We start from the raw sequence: 13,056 nt of genomic DNA, 5'->3' as shown, positions 1-13,056 counted from the left end.
TCCCCTCCCCCGGCCCACTGCTGATCGTTGGTTAAAAATGTATTTATTTTGTTTTGACTTCATTTTGGCTTGTCCGGTTATACTGTAAACAATCTCATGTTTGCAGAAGAAAAAAAAACATTGGAAGAGATTCGCGAATCTTTCGGCTGTTGGGGATCGGTGAATGAAAGGTTGATGATAATTAATTTTCATCCCCAAAGGGTATACGTGTTAGGGTGGGTGTGGGGATGTTTGTTTGCCTTCTGTGAACAGAGTTCGGGATAGATTATTTAGTTTTTGTACAGAAGAAACATTAACACATACTCTCACTCTTTGCAAGATTGTTCTTTTTGTTTTTTTAACATTTCTCGTTATTAAAATGCGTAAATGCGTTGTAACTTCTCTCTTTACGATGTGTTTTTCTTTTAGTACAATAATCAGGACTTTCAGCAGCTAGGATTAAGAACTATTTCTTAAGTTGCTTTTATGTTTGTGTAGTTTTTATGTTGCTTTTTTGTAGTTTTGCCGCTTCTGTTAACGCTTAAACTAATTGTTTCTGCTTTTAGTGTGTGTGTGTGTGTTGTGTGTATTAAATAAAAAAAAACAACTAAACAAACATCTGAAACATGCTTTTTTCAAAACATTGCATGCAAATATAATACAAAATATTTCTTCCCTTCCCCTTTAAAAACGCCCCCCGTCCCCTTTCTTCGCCGCAGAACAACTGCGACGTTACGATCAGCTGATCCAGAAAACGCTCGCCAGCAAGCAACGTGTCGTGTGCGATATGTTCAAGGTGCCGGATGAACATTTCCAGGCGATCGCGGACATCGCCGCCCAGCCGGAAGCACCAAAGGAACCGACCGACATTGTGCTGGCCGCATTCGCCTACGGTCAAACGCTGATGGAAATCCTGAGCGAGTGTATGCGCGTGACGGAGAGCCAACAGATCAGTGCCGTTTCCACCTCGATCTGTGATGAGTGTAGCGTGCGCGGTCACACCAAGAACCACATTCCGTCGATAAACAATACCGCCGCCAAAGAATCAATCGAACCAACCGTACCGACGATAGGTGGTGGTGGTGGTGGTGGTGGAGGTGGTCCACCAGTGCCTTCCGCAGCCGGTGGTACACAATCAGTGATACCCTCCGGTACTGTAACAACCGCCTCCAACTCACAGCAAACACCGTTGCAACCGATCGGTGTCGTTTCACAAGATCCGACCGTCAACATTACGGAAGATGAGGATGGATACTGTGAAATCGATGAAGTTCGGTATGTATAGAAAACGGACTCCTTCTCCAGTGACTCTTTTCGACGATCAAAATTTGATTATGTCTTCTTTTTTTACAGAGCTGCAGCAGTACTGTTGGCCGAAAATGAAAAGGCAAGAAAGCTGACGGAAGCATCCAAACTTGCTGCAGCAGCAGCAGCAGCAGCCGCAGGAAGCACTGGACTAGATACCTTAGACGACGGTGTTGTTGGTGATGTTGGTCGTGCACCGAAATCTCCTGACTCTCACATAGAGATCAACGAGAACTACGACTCGACGATGGTAAGATGATCCGCTTGTTGATCGATTTGCTAGCAGCAGCAGCAGTAGTAGTAACGCCTTTTCTCATATGTTTTCCTATCTGCAGAGTCCATCCATGACGCAAAAATACTCTGGAAGTCTGGGAGGGGAACTATGCGGCAAGAATCGATTACTTCACGTTTCGACCCAAGCCCCAACCGTACCGTGCCATCTGATAGCGAACTACGTGACTGGTTTGAATGCCCAGATTTCGCAGCTCTTGGTAAGCACGACGTCGGGAGGGATTGGTTATCATGTGGTTCTCTATCAGCGCTCTGTTAATAAAGCACATTCCTCTTTCTTTCACGACAGCATAAAATTAATGAAAAGGACATAGAACGGGAACATCTGCGACGGGAAAATCAACATTTGCGGGAGCTGCTGAATGCAATGCATCAGGAACGTGTTTTAGAATCACAGGTAATGTTTCAATATAATGCATGTTTAGTTCTTTCCTAGTTTTTTTTTCATAATTGATCACACCGAAATAATTGTGTGATAGGCACAGAGAGAAGGATTCCTCTATCTTGATTCAAATGTCAGCACCGCCATTGTTGATGACGTACGCGCTAGGCGTGCTGATGAAGATGAAGCTTTATATAAAATCCATATAGCCTTAACACACAAATGCATCTATAACACATTAAAGCGCATGCCCTATAGACGCAAAACTTGCGAAAAGCTCTTATCAGCGATCGAGATGAAGATGTGTGGAAGAATAATGGAAGATTTACTGCCAGTTGCAAATTAAAAGAGCGATACGAGTTGTAAAATAAACTCACAATCGCAAAACAATTTAGACTTGCCAGATTCCGATGAGCTGGTCAAGATCATTTGGCACTAAAAGACCCAACTTCCTCTTTGTAGGTCGCCAACATCGATAGAGGAGACGTGATAGGCTCAATCTAAAATAGAATGATGTCGCTGATGCGTCCGCTGTAAAGTTGTAAAGCTTTTAAACTTCTGATCGCTGGTATACAATCTTCAGATTAACTCAAAATTTAATTATAGCACACAAAGAGTTATCTTCAATCCCGGGGTGATATGATTCAAGTTATTAAAGGTGATATGTCACTGTATCTCCATTAATACACACAATCGATCCTCTTTATCATAATTTTCTTATCAGTTAGGTTTCGGTTCATTATATTTTAATTAATAACCATTTGTATACTGGTATCACTTTGACTTGCTTATCAATCGGCACACAAAGCGGAACCGCGCTATTGTCTAAATGTCGAGCAAGTTGCGCCGATTAAACTCAATCAACATCGGGCGCACGATCCGTTGATAATTTTTGCCATTGTACTGGATTTGGCGTGCCTTTTCGGCATCCTCCCCTTGTATGAGGTTTTCAAAATTAACCACCATCTCGTCCATTTGGTCCATCAGCAGTATCGGCAGCACGGTAAGGACGGACATGAGTGCAAAAAACTCCATCCGTCTTATCTCACGCCGCACGTCATCCAGCGTTGGGATGGGTCTAGCATCGTACTCGAGATGCTCCAAAGTTGCCTTAAACGATGCATAGTACAGCTCGATCAGTTCATCTAGTCGGGAGCGCGTTTCATAGTTCGGACAGGTGGCCAGTGTATAGTTAAGATCCAAACCAGGGCTCGTATAGAAACTAAGCTGCAAATCAACGAACGCTACATCCTGCACGATCGACGGCACATTTGGGTCGTAGCGAAACATCATATTGTTAGACCACAGATCACCGTGGTTGAGCACACGATAGCCACCGTCCGATTCACACTCCTGTTCGAGACACTCGCGCAACCGCTGCACATACACCGGTGTTAACTTTTCCATTTTTGCCACAATCGTTTGATCGAAATTATCCCACTGCGTTTTCGCAACGGCTATCAACGCTTCCAGTCCCTTCTCAAAGATGGTTCGCATTTCTTCCATTGGTTCGCTTTTGTTCGGATTGAACAAGTGGAAATGAAACTTGCGGCGCAACAGGTCCGGCTCCTTCTCAGCAAACCGCATCGAGGCGGCATGAAACTGGCCAATCTTTTTCATCACCAACGCACAATGCTCAAAGTCTAGTCCGGCGTGCCGACTTACCGTCACGTATCCGAGCGCTTTTAAATCTTCAAACACAATCAAACGCTCCGGAAGATCGGACGCATAAAAGCAGCGGGCGGCAAAGAACGTATCGTTGGCCATCTTTGATAGCTGCGGTACGATATCGCGAAACATTGAAGCTTCCTTTTCGTACACTAGCAATTGCTCAATCATTGGACCACGATGGCCAGTGTCCGGAAGGCTTTTTACCACAAGTGAAATTTTGCGCCGTTCCGGCCGGTGCTCAGAATTATCGCCATCGATGTAGCTCGCCACGATACGAAACACATCACTCATGTAATTATCACCATTAGCCGTGGCGCGTGTTATCTTACTTTCGAGTATTTGAGGCTTCCGCACACCCGAACCATTCGCGATGGATTTTACGATCAGCTGCTCGTTGATGTACTCCGGCACGGGTATGTCTAATCCGTCTGAGCCGTCCATTTTGGGTGTCGTGTGTCAGAGAACACTTATCAGTCTGAATGCCGACCGGGAACTGCACGATCGACCCGTGGCTGTGGTGTAGATTTATAGCAACGGGACCATTTTGTGCGTTTATTTGCACAATTCAACACCCAAGGTTAGAAACACTTACGCGAAGAGGCGTAGAGATTCGTATATATGGCAAGTCATCTCGCGAAGAACGCGAATGTGTTTGTATGTATGACGCGTGCCGCTGATGTTTGGTTTGGTGCTGTCCATCTTCTAGATTAGATTCGGACTAACTAACTGATTTCAATTGAAATCGGAAGAACGTTATGATATGCTATTCACGCGCTATGACACTTGCGCCGGGATAGAGTTATGATATGTTAATCTTAATACTTTAAATCATTCCAACACAAAGACTTTGTAAGGCTAAGGTGGCGCTCAACGATTACTGGCATATTGGTCTTGGACAGTAGTCATTTGCATAGATCAAAGGTCGAGTTCCGTCGTCTGTTAGTTTAGTGTCGCTCCATCACTCCATCTCAATATCTCAATGTTCTCAACCAGCTTTTCGTCAGTTTTGTTGTCAGCTCAGTTGTATGCGAATACTGGGGCTAGTTAAGTTTTATATAAATCCGGGTGGCAGTGCTAACTTTTAATTCACTATAAGTGAAATGTTGGGCGGCTTTAAATGTGCGGATTCCCCCAACGTGATTGATGGACTTGCCCGACGCATTTAGTCAACTATATCATTAGTCACTGTCATGCTTGAACCGGAATTCGAAAAGCACTAATCAAGTGTTAAATATTGAATACCCCAGATAAATACGACATTGAACAATTCTGTCTAATATGCTTAATTCCAAACATTCATCAACATTGCTAAGAACCAGCATAGAACAAATTGTGTTTTGTTTCGAAATTTTGCTAAATTTCCAAAAAAAACTAAGACTATAGCCTTAGGAAATTTTCAAGTTTCTAGAATTTTTTAAATTTTTTTTCTTTCATTCTTTTTTCATTTAAAGCATTATTTGAGTGAAAAGAAACTTATTTCAACCAATTGGTCTTAAAATAAATCAAATTTTAAAATTTTGCTAAATTGCTCAAAAAAAATGGCAAGGGGTAAGCCTTATGAAAAGTTCGAGTTGAAAATATTTTTTTTTGTTATTTTTTATTCTTTTCTTCTTTTAAAGCATTATGTGAAAAGAAACTTATTGTAGCATTAAAATAAAGCAATTTTTAAAATTTTGCTAAATTTCCCAAAAAAAGGTAAAGCTATAGTCTTAGGAAATTTTTAAACTTTTAGATTTTTTTTATTTTTTTATATATTTTTTTCTTTTTTTTATTAAGGTATTATTTAAGTAAAAAGAAACTTATTTCAACCAATTGGCCTTAAAATAAATCAATTTATAAAATTTTGCAAAATTACTCAAAAAAAAAAACTAAGGCCTATAGCCTTAGGAAATTTTCAAATTTTTAGATTTTTTTTTAATTTAAAGCATTATTTGAGTGGAAAGAAACTTATTTCAACAAATTGGCTTTAAAATACATCAATTTATAAATTTTACTAAATTTCCCAAAAAAAGCAAAGCCCGAATTGAGAATTTATGCCGAGTTTTTTATGACTCCGAAATGAGTCGTTAAACGAACTAACTCCTAATAACAACTCATTCACTCTGAGTTGACACACTAAAAAGAGTTAATATTCTCATCTCTAGTTGAAAGATCGACAATCGTGGAGACAATAAATTAAAGATGAATCAGCTATGAAAACTATTGCTGCCCTTAAAATGTATAAGAATTAGAAAAAAAAACACTAAATAATCCCCTTTCTCTGTACATTCGTACTCTTCCAGGAAACCAACCAAGATCAGCAGCAGCTCGCAACTGGCGATGAGCAACCGGCATCAGCATCCTTTTCCACGTTGGGCTCAGAAGCTAATCAGCCACAGCAGCAGCAACACCAGCAGACGCCTCCGTTACCGGAGGACGTTACAACCGGGGCAACCGGAAGCAGTGCACCAACAGTGCCTACGGACTGAAGCAATACAAAATTTTGGCCGCAACAGAACACAGAGAGAGAGAGAGAGAGAGCAGAAAGGGAAAAGGGCGGACAGCAGCGCAGTTATTTTAAACACCACGATCATCCCTTCTTCACTTCCACATCTCCCGTTCGAACGTCTTGTTTCGGTTGTACTCCAGCAGTAGTCCTTCAATTGGATACAGCACAAACAATCGTACGTCCTGCCCGGTGTGTGTGTGTGTGTCTTTTCCTTCTAATGTTACGATCGAGTAAAACACGGCAGTGAGTCACACCTCACAAGTGCATTGGTAGTTAAAATGGAAAGAAAACGAACACACACGGAATGGGAAGGAATTTGCATAGAGAAAGAAGAAAATTTCCAACCGCAAATGGAACAATGTGTGTAGCACAAAGATGTAGCTGCAGCAGCCCGATCAGCCATCTCCCAATGATGGGCAATGCGTTAAAACGTTATCGTTTTGTGGGCGCGTGGCAGACGACATAGGTGTAGAAGGGGGGAAAAAACAAAGAAAATAACCATTTTGTTTTTAAAGCAGCAAAGAATGTATTAGTTCTAAGAGAGCGCGATGTGTGTGTTTTTTTTCTTTCTCTTGTACAGAATTCGATCGATTTTCCTTTCCACCATATCTTACCCACTTCCCTTACTAACTGGAACCAGCTGATCGTGCAAGATCTTGCATGAACGCAGCTGTGTTTTGCCTATTGTACAGTACCTCAAACGATATTTAAAAATCTTCAATCGCGCGACACACTCTTGTTACTGTCAGCAAACGCTCTAATGCGCCGTCTTAGTTAAGCCTAGTTAAGGGATGGAAAAAAAGGAAACGATCGCAGCAATATATAAATACACACACACGCACACACACGCACATAACATGCATGTTGTGTGTTGCATCGTTCTTTTAATCATTGTACGACTTTCTCCATTGGATTTATGCGCCCCCTCCCGCCCCCCGTGCCTTGATCCTCTCTCGCAGTGTGTTTTATTTAGTTGTTGTTATTAAACAAACAAACAAAAGAAAAACCCAAACTTCGTACACATCGCGGGCATGATGTTTCGAAATGCGTTCCTTCATTTTCTATCACATACACACACAAACACACAGCTTATTAGTGCTTAATGGCCGCGCTGTGTACGAGCTAATTATTTTCTTACATACAAACACACACACACAAACACAGGTTTGTTTTAGTGCGCTTAACGAATTTTCGCATGATGATCGATTGTCGCGCAAGAAAAAAAAATGCCTTTTGGCCGTGAACACGGTCCAACAGTGCGTAAGAGCATTATTTTATGTTTTAATATCATCATTAGTAGTGTAATATTATTATTATTCTATTGTCTATTATTAATATTATAAAACACAAAAACCCCATCATCTGCTACCGCTACTACTACTACTACTACTACCGCTATTTACTGTAATGTGTAAATTGTACCCCGGAAAAATGGGGGCCCACACAAAAATCCGCACGGATTTTCGGATACAATTCCGCCAAATTGAAGGCGCAGAATAAAATGGTTTAAAAACAGAAAAGCTCGCGTAAAACATTGCAAACCATGCTACCTACCTTTGTGGGTAGGTTTTCCTTTTTGTTTGCCTATCCTGTGCTGTATAGAAATGTAAGGGGGGATGTAAAGGGGACAATTCAATCGATTGAGAAAAAAAGCAATTAACGTGTGACGGAGGCCACGGGAATATATCAAACGGGGGGAAGTTGAGCAAAGTGTAAGGAAGAAAGGAGTGCATGTATAGTATCATCAAATTAAAACATAATACAATCACTATTGACCACTACCGGATACACCACAAAAAAAAGAGTAAAGCCATTCTTTTTCCTCTCTTCTATTACTCATATAAACATAGTCACGTGTGCTTTCTTTTTACTAGCGACATAAGCAATCAATCAACCATACATGATCCGAATCTGGAGACGTATAAAGAAGGGTTAAAACACTGTGTAAGGGAAGCGATGTGATATTTATGGAATATGGGTCACATTCAAACGTTTTATTATCAATCTTCTCTCATGATACTTTGTTGGTTTGAGTCTTGGATATTAAATGCGCCTAAAGGTATGAAATCGCTTGGTTTTAAATTACTGTTAACCACTTGTGGATCGTTATTTCGCATACGATTGTATCACCGAAGAGAAAATGTTCCTTGTTCGCATTCTGTTTTCTTCTACTTATGGATTTTTTTTGTAATTCAATTATTTATTTCTTTTTTCTTTTTTTTTTCTTTATATCTTCTAATTGACTGACCACATTAGCTTCGACAAAAAAAATCAACAAAAACCGCCATAAAGCAAGCAAATTTTGTCTTACGAAGTGCATAATGCATATATATGGCATAAGTGTGCACTCATACAAAGCACAGCAAAATGATAGCAAATTTAATACTAAATTAGGAAACTATTAAGAAATTCATTTAAAAACAAAAAAGAAAAACAAAGTAATTATTATCATACACATATAATTAAAAAAAAAACGAAAAGTAATTGAAGAAAAGTATTAGTGAGAGAGAGAATGCCTTATTTTGAAGACATTTTTGTAGGCGTTTCGGATAAAAAATATCTCTTATTACAATGCGAAGGAGAAGATAATTAAATGTTCAGCAAAAAAGAAAAAAATTGATAAAATTAAAAAAATACAGCGTTTGCGCATTCTTCTTGCGCTGTACTTTTGGTGGATATTTTGGGCAAAAAAAAAGGAATTGATATGCGGGGTGCTACCGTGGCAAACATCCCTTAACACCCAGTAGCCTTGGTAGGGAAACGACTTAAACACTTGCGTTACTTAGCAACATCGGTGTGCTGATCTTCACTTTCACAGCACAAACACACAACATTTTTTGATCCGCGTGGTGTGGTTACTTTGATTTCTCGATAGACACTTTTTACACTTTATGCCATTTTTTGTACATTGATCGCAAACTGACTGAGTGCTTCACAATGTTCCACAACGTTATGCTCATAATTTATTAACCGAAGCAAAATCTTTCCAAATTCCAAACGAACTAGCTATTTGATTGTAAAAAAATGTGTTGTTTCTGTAATTTAATAGTTGCAATAGGCAAAGTATTACCAAATGAGAAGGTATGAAAGATGGAGAAAGAAAGCATTACCTTTGTGCCACCAACAAACAATACACCACTCTATCTATGCAAATGATTTTAAAAAGCAAGCAAATAAACACGAGCGAAACGGCGTATGTTTGATCGAAATGAATAAATCTAGAGCACTTGCATGCTATCGCGCGCATTTGCATTTTACAACCATTTGCTTATCATTTGCAGTATATCGGGTTGGCTGGGGACACGCAGCACGCCATCCCTTCTATCCCTTCTTCTGCTTAGGAATGTAAGAAAACCCAATTGTGTCCCTCTTCTTGCGCCTCTGAAACCGTAATCAAACCAATAGGAATTATTGGATGTAAAACAAATATGCGTAACCGAGTGGGTACGCAAGCCCTAAAACACTAAGCGCGGATGCCTGTTCTGACGACGCATCCGGGCATCCAGTTGTGTTTTGTAATGTTTGCAGGACAACATTACGTTCACGTGGACGGTTGAATGAAACATGTAATAAATTACTAACATTACTCTCCCGATGAAAAAAATGTGAAATATTTCTTTTATTTTATCATCCGAAAAATCCGTAATAAATACATTATTTTCTCCTACTACAAAAAGCGTTTTGATCACTATTTTTTAGTACCACCATTCGCGATTCAACGCTAATAAATATTCATCATATTCCTTTTTTACGAAAGAAAGTATCAGAAATTAATCCGAAATTAATATTGAACATTTTAATGTGTTAAACCATTGTAATATACTTATTTCATAATTTTTTGATGTTTAATGCATGATCGTGTGAATAAATAGAATGAAAATTAAATTATTGTTCGTCTTGTTTGGATTTCGAAAACGTCCACAATCGTCGTCGGTAGCAAAATCCCAAAACGATTTTCAACACCAAGAGAGCATCCAAAGGAAGAGGTAAGTTCTATCTTCTGGCCGTATCCGAAAGAAGGGGAAATAATCTCTCATCTCACTCAATCCTTTAGATCAATAGTACAAGATATCGACTCTTACTATCAATAATAACAAGTGGGAAAGAGACCGCAATATGAAATACTCAGCTGGTGAACGGTGGGTAGTGTTACCTCCTTTGATGGATTCGTTCGCGTTTTGATTCGTTTTGCCTAAAGCGAGCGCTAAAACCACCAAAAATGACACCAACAGAGCATCCAACGGAGGAGGTCACACTCTCGCCACCCTTCTAGCGCATCGTATAGTTGCTCTCTTTTCGCACGTTATCATTGATCATAATTAGAAGATCGTTTACTATTGGTTATCGCAAGTATCAGTAGAGGAAGTTGGGGCAAATGAGCCATGAGTATTTTTTTCCCCCAAAAATGAGTATTTTTTCCATTTTTATTATTTCTGTTATAAACAACAAGCAAGCTGGTTTCTGATCTTATAATGTTTTAACGAAAGCCAATAAGATTTAAAATTTATTTTATTTTTATTTAGTTCACCAAATACTAGAAGCTCTACGAGACAACTACCATCGACTGGCGACTCTAACTAAGTTTAGATCGCAACAATGTTTTGAAATGATCTATTATATTGCTCCCGATCTATACTAGCACCACACATTTTAATATTGTCCTGAATTCCTTTAAATTCTTTTATCCAGATGGCCCTCTTGCCCCAAGAAAGCAGGTTATTTTGTTTTAATAAAATCGGCTTTTGTAAAACACGTTTCAGTAAGCTATAGAATAAATCGCTTAAGGTGGTCCACTTGCCCTATTTTCCGCTAAATCGGATGATGGAGAAATAATCCTTCATCTCTCTCAGGCGGCACAGGTGGGAAAGAGACCACTTAATGACGCACTAAGCTGGCGTACGGGTAGTTAATATTACCTCCTCCGCTGGATGCTCTCTTGTTGTTTCGCTCAGAAAATCCTCAGAAAGTTTCATGCGGACAGTTTCACCATCCGAAACAACAAGAAAGCATCCAGCGGAGTAACTTCTATCCTCTAGCCGTCATTCCAGTGAACCGCATAGTTGTCCTTTTTTCACATGTTGTCATTGATCGTGTTTGCAAATCTTTTAGTATTGGTGATCGATGGGTGGTACATCGGATAAAGGGGAAATAATCTTTCATCTTTTTTCTTTCGCGTCACTATTAATGATAACAAGTGGGAAAGGGACCGCTACATTGAAACACTCAGCTGGCGAACGGATTTAGTGTAACCTCTTCCGTAGGATGCTCTCTTGGTTTAAATTTTGAATGTGACCGTTTGCCAAACCTGAATATTTTTCTAGCAGATCTGACCTAGGAGCGCCCGTGTTTTCTAAATTATTAAAAGGTAATTCCGCTTCGAGATCTTCTCTCTTTGATCTCTTTGATATCTCAATATAAATTTTTATTGCTACCTTAGGCCGCAATTTACTCGTCCGAAAACATAGTATCTGTCCACCAGTATCTGTTCAAGAAGTATCTTAACTCCAAGCACTTTAAATCCCCCAATTCCAGCCACATATAAATCCTCCTTTCTAATTCATCTTTCTTTCTTGACTCCTCTAGCCACATCATGGATCAAACAGCCTAGGATTCACTTCATTTGCCATCATCTCACTGTCCAGCCCGGGCGAGATACTAAGCTACTTAATTTTTATTCAAACACTTGTACATGTGGTTCAGCTTGGAAATGTCCCGCTCGCTCATACCGACACGCTGCCCGATCGCAGCATTCGGATCCTTCGGTACGATCGTTTTCGCACCGTTCTTGCTGAAAGCGGTCGAGCTGTAATGCATCACACTGCCGTAGTCGTACACCACGCTAAAATCCGTCACCACATCACTGCCGTAGATGTTGAAGTTATGCTCCTTTCCCTCCTCAATGTTGTCCCACACGATATCGACGAACTGGTCCCGATCGCTAGCACTTTGCTGATGGTAGAAACCAAGCGCATGGATAAACTCGTGCACGATCGTGGCCAACCGGAAGCACCCGGTATCTACGTCGTACGGCTGCAGATTGAGTGTTTGTGCACCGCCCCGATGGCCGACGGAGGAGTAGCAACCGGACCCGGTACCGATGACGCGCACATAATCCGTCTCGTCCGTACGCGTCACAAACTTAAGACAGGTGACGAGTTCGATCTGCCGAAGACCTCGCTTGATGTGTTCGATCTGTTCCGATGCTGATAAAGCATTGCGTAAATTGTGTTCATTTACAGCGTGAATCGATAAAGTAACGAAAATCTGTTTTCCAAACTATAACTTACTAAAGTCCTCCTCCACGATCATGACCGGAACGGTATTTCCCGGCCAGCGATAGGTCGAAGCAATCAATCCATTGCGCTTGTTGCTCAGTATGGAGCGTTCCTGTTCCTCACTCAGTACAATATCTCCTTCGAACTGGCCACTAAGTTCCTCGGCCAGTTCATCCGACCGAAGGTTCCGCAGTCGGGCCGCTTCAGAAGCAGGGAGAAAGGCAGTTCCGTACATTTATCACCGATCCAATTTCACCACTTCCAAAAAGCTTACCATTTTCCGGGGAGTTTTTAAGAACTCCTGCCTGAACCAACGCCACTGCAAACACCACAAAGCTTAGACCACGCAGCAAAACCATTCTCAGTACTATGTTCCCTCGACGGTAGTCACAAGCGAACTGTTAAGCTCAAAGCAACCGCACAACGGCCATATATCGGTTGTATCGGGCTACCGGTGGCATCGAAAGGTTGCTACCGTTACATGCGTTACCACCTGATAAGCGCACCGATACTGCCCAACAATCCTATTGTATGATGTGCAATCGACTGTTATTTAGGTCTGACGGCTGACAGAAAGGGAAAGAGATCGCACTAGTGCGCCGATAACGAAAGATAGGTAGGATTACTGTGGCGAATCAGTCCAATTGATAACCAATGCCTTCAAT

At 40.7% G+C, this 13,056-nt stretch overlaps 3 protein-coding genes across 5 annotated transcripts in view; 1 reads left to right on the top strand and 2 right to left on the bottom strand.

The window, feature by feature from the left end:
- Positions 1-7,636, top strand: part of LOC125772380 (uncharacterized) — a 72,175-nt gene extending 64,539 nt beyond the window's left edge. For all 3 annotated transcript variants that reach the window (XM_049444041.1, XM_049444040.1, XM_049444042.1), the window contains 5 exons: positions 699-1,254; positions 1,333-1,534; positions 1,620-1,775; positions 1,865-1,972; positions 5,911-7,636. In XM_049444041.1, coding sequence (XP_049299998.1) covers positions 699-1,254; positions 1,333-1,534; positions 1,620-1,775; positions 1,865-1,972; positions 5,911-6,096 — 1,208 coding nt within the window. In that variant the 3' untranslated portion in view covers positions 6,097-7,636. The remainder of the gene's footprint in view (positions 1-698; positions 1,255-1,332; positions 1,535-1,619; positions 1,776-1,864; positions 1,973-5,910) is intronic.
- LOC125772397 (uncharacterized) lies at positions 2,663-4,308 on the bottom strand. The gene has a single exon (XM_049444100.1). The coding sequence runs from the start codon at positions 4,067-4,069 to the stop codon at positions 2,783-2,785; it is 1,287 nt and encodes a 428-aa protein (XP_049300057.1). The 5' UTR covers positions 4,070-4,308; the 3' UTR covers positions 2,663-2,782.
- A 4,069-nt stretch (positions 7,637-11,705) lies between the features above and the next one.
- LOC125772402 (seminal metalloprotease 1-like) lies at positions 11,706-12,914 on the bottom strand. Its single transcript, XM_049444106.1, has 3 exons — positions 12,666-12,914; positions 12,404-12,592; positions 11,706-12,319 (listed from the first exon to the last, which is right to left on the bottom strand). Exons 1-3 carry the CDS (start codon positions 12,748-12,750, stop codon positions 11,781-11,783), a joined length of 813 nt encoding a protein of 270 aa, XP_049300063.1. The 5' UTR covers positions 12,751-12,914; the 3' UTR covers positions 11,706-11,780.
- Positions 12,915-13,056: the final 142 nt, after the last annotated feature.

The sequence above is a fragment of the Anopheles funestus genome, chromosome 3RL (assembly GCF_943734845.2).
Source record: "Anopheles funestus chromosome 3RL, idAnoFuneDA-416_04, whole genome shotgun sequence".
Classification (NCBI taxonomy): Eukaryota; Metazoa; Arthropoda; class Insecta; order Diptera; family Culicidae; genus Anopheles; species Anopheles funestus.
The sequence above is the reverse complement of the archived record's forward strand: the minus strand, read 5'-3'. Positions and strand labels throughout refer to the sequence as shown.

Coding starts and splice junctions, on each gene's coding strand:
- LOC125772397 (XM_049444100.1), bottom strand. CDS start 4,069: ATGGACGGCTCAGACGGATTAGACATACCCGTGCCGGAGTACATCAAC.
- LOC125772402 (XM_049444106.1), bottom strand. CDS start 12,750: ATGGTTTTGCTGCGTGGTCTAAGCTTTGTGGTGTTTGCAGTGGCGTTG. Junction 12,593..12,665: donor TAAAAACTCCCCGGAAAATG/GTAAGCTTTTTG, acceptor CTGCTTCTGAAG/CGGCCCGACTGCGGAACCTT. Junction 12,320..12,403: donor GATCGTGGAGGAGGACTTTA/GTAAGTTATAGT, acceptor ATGCTTTATCAG/CATCGGAACAGATCGAACAC.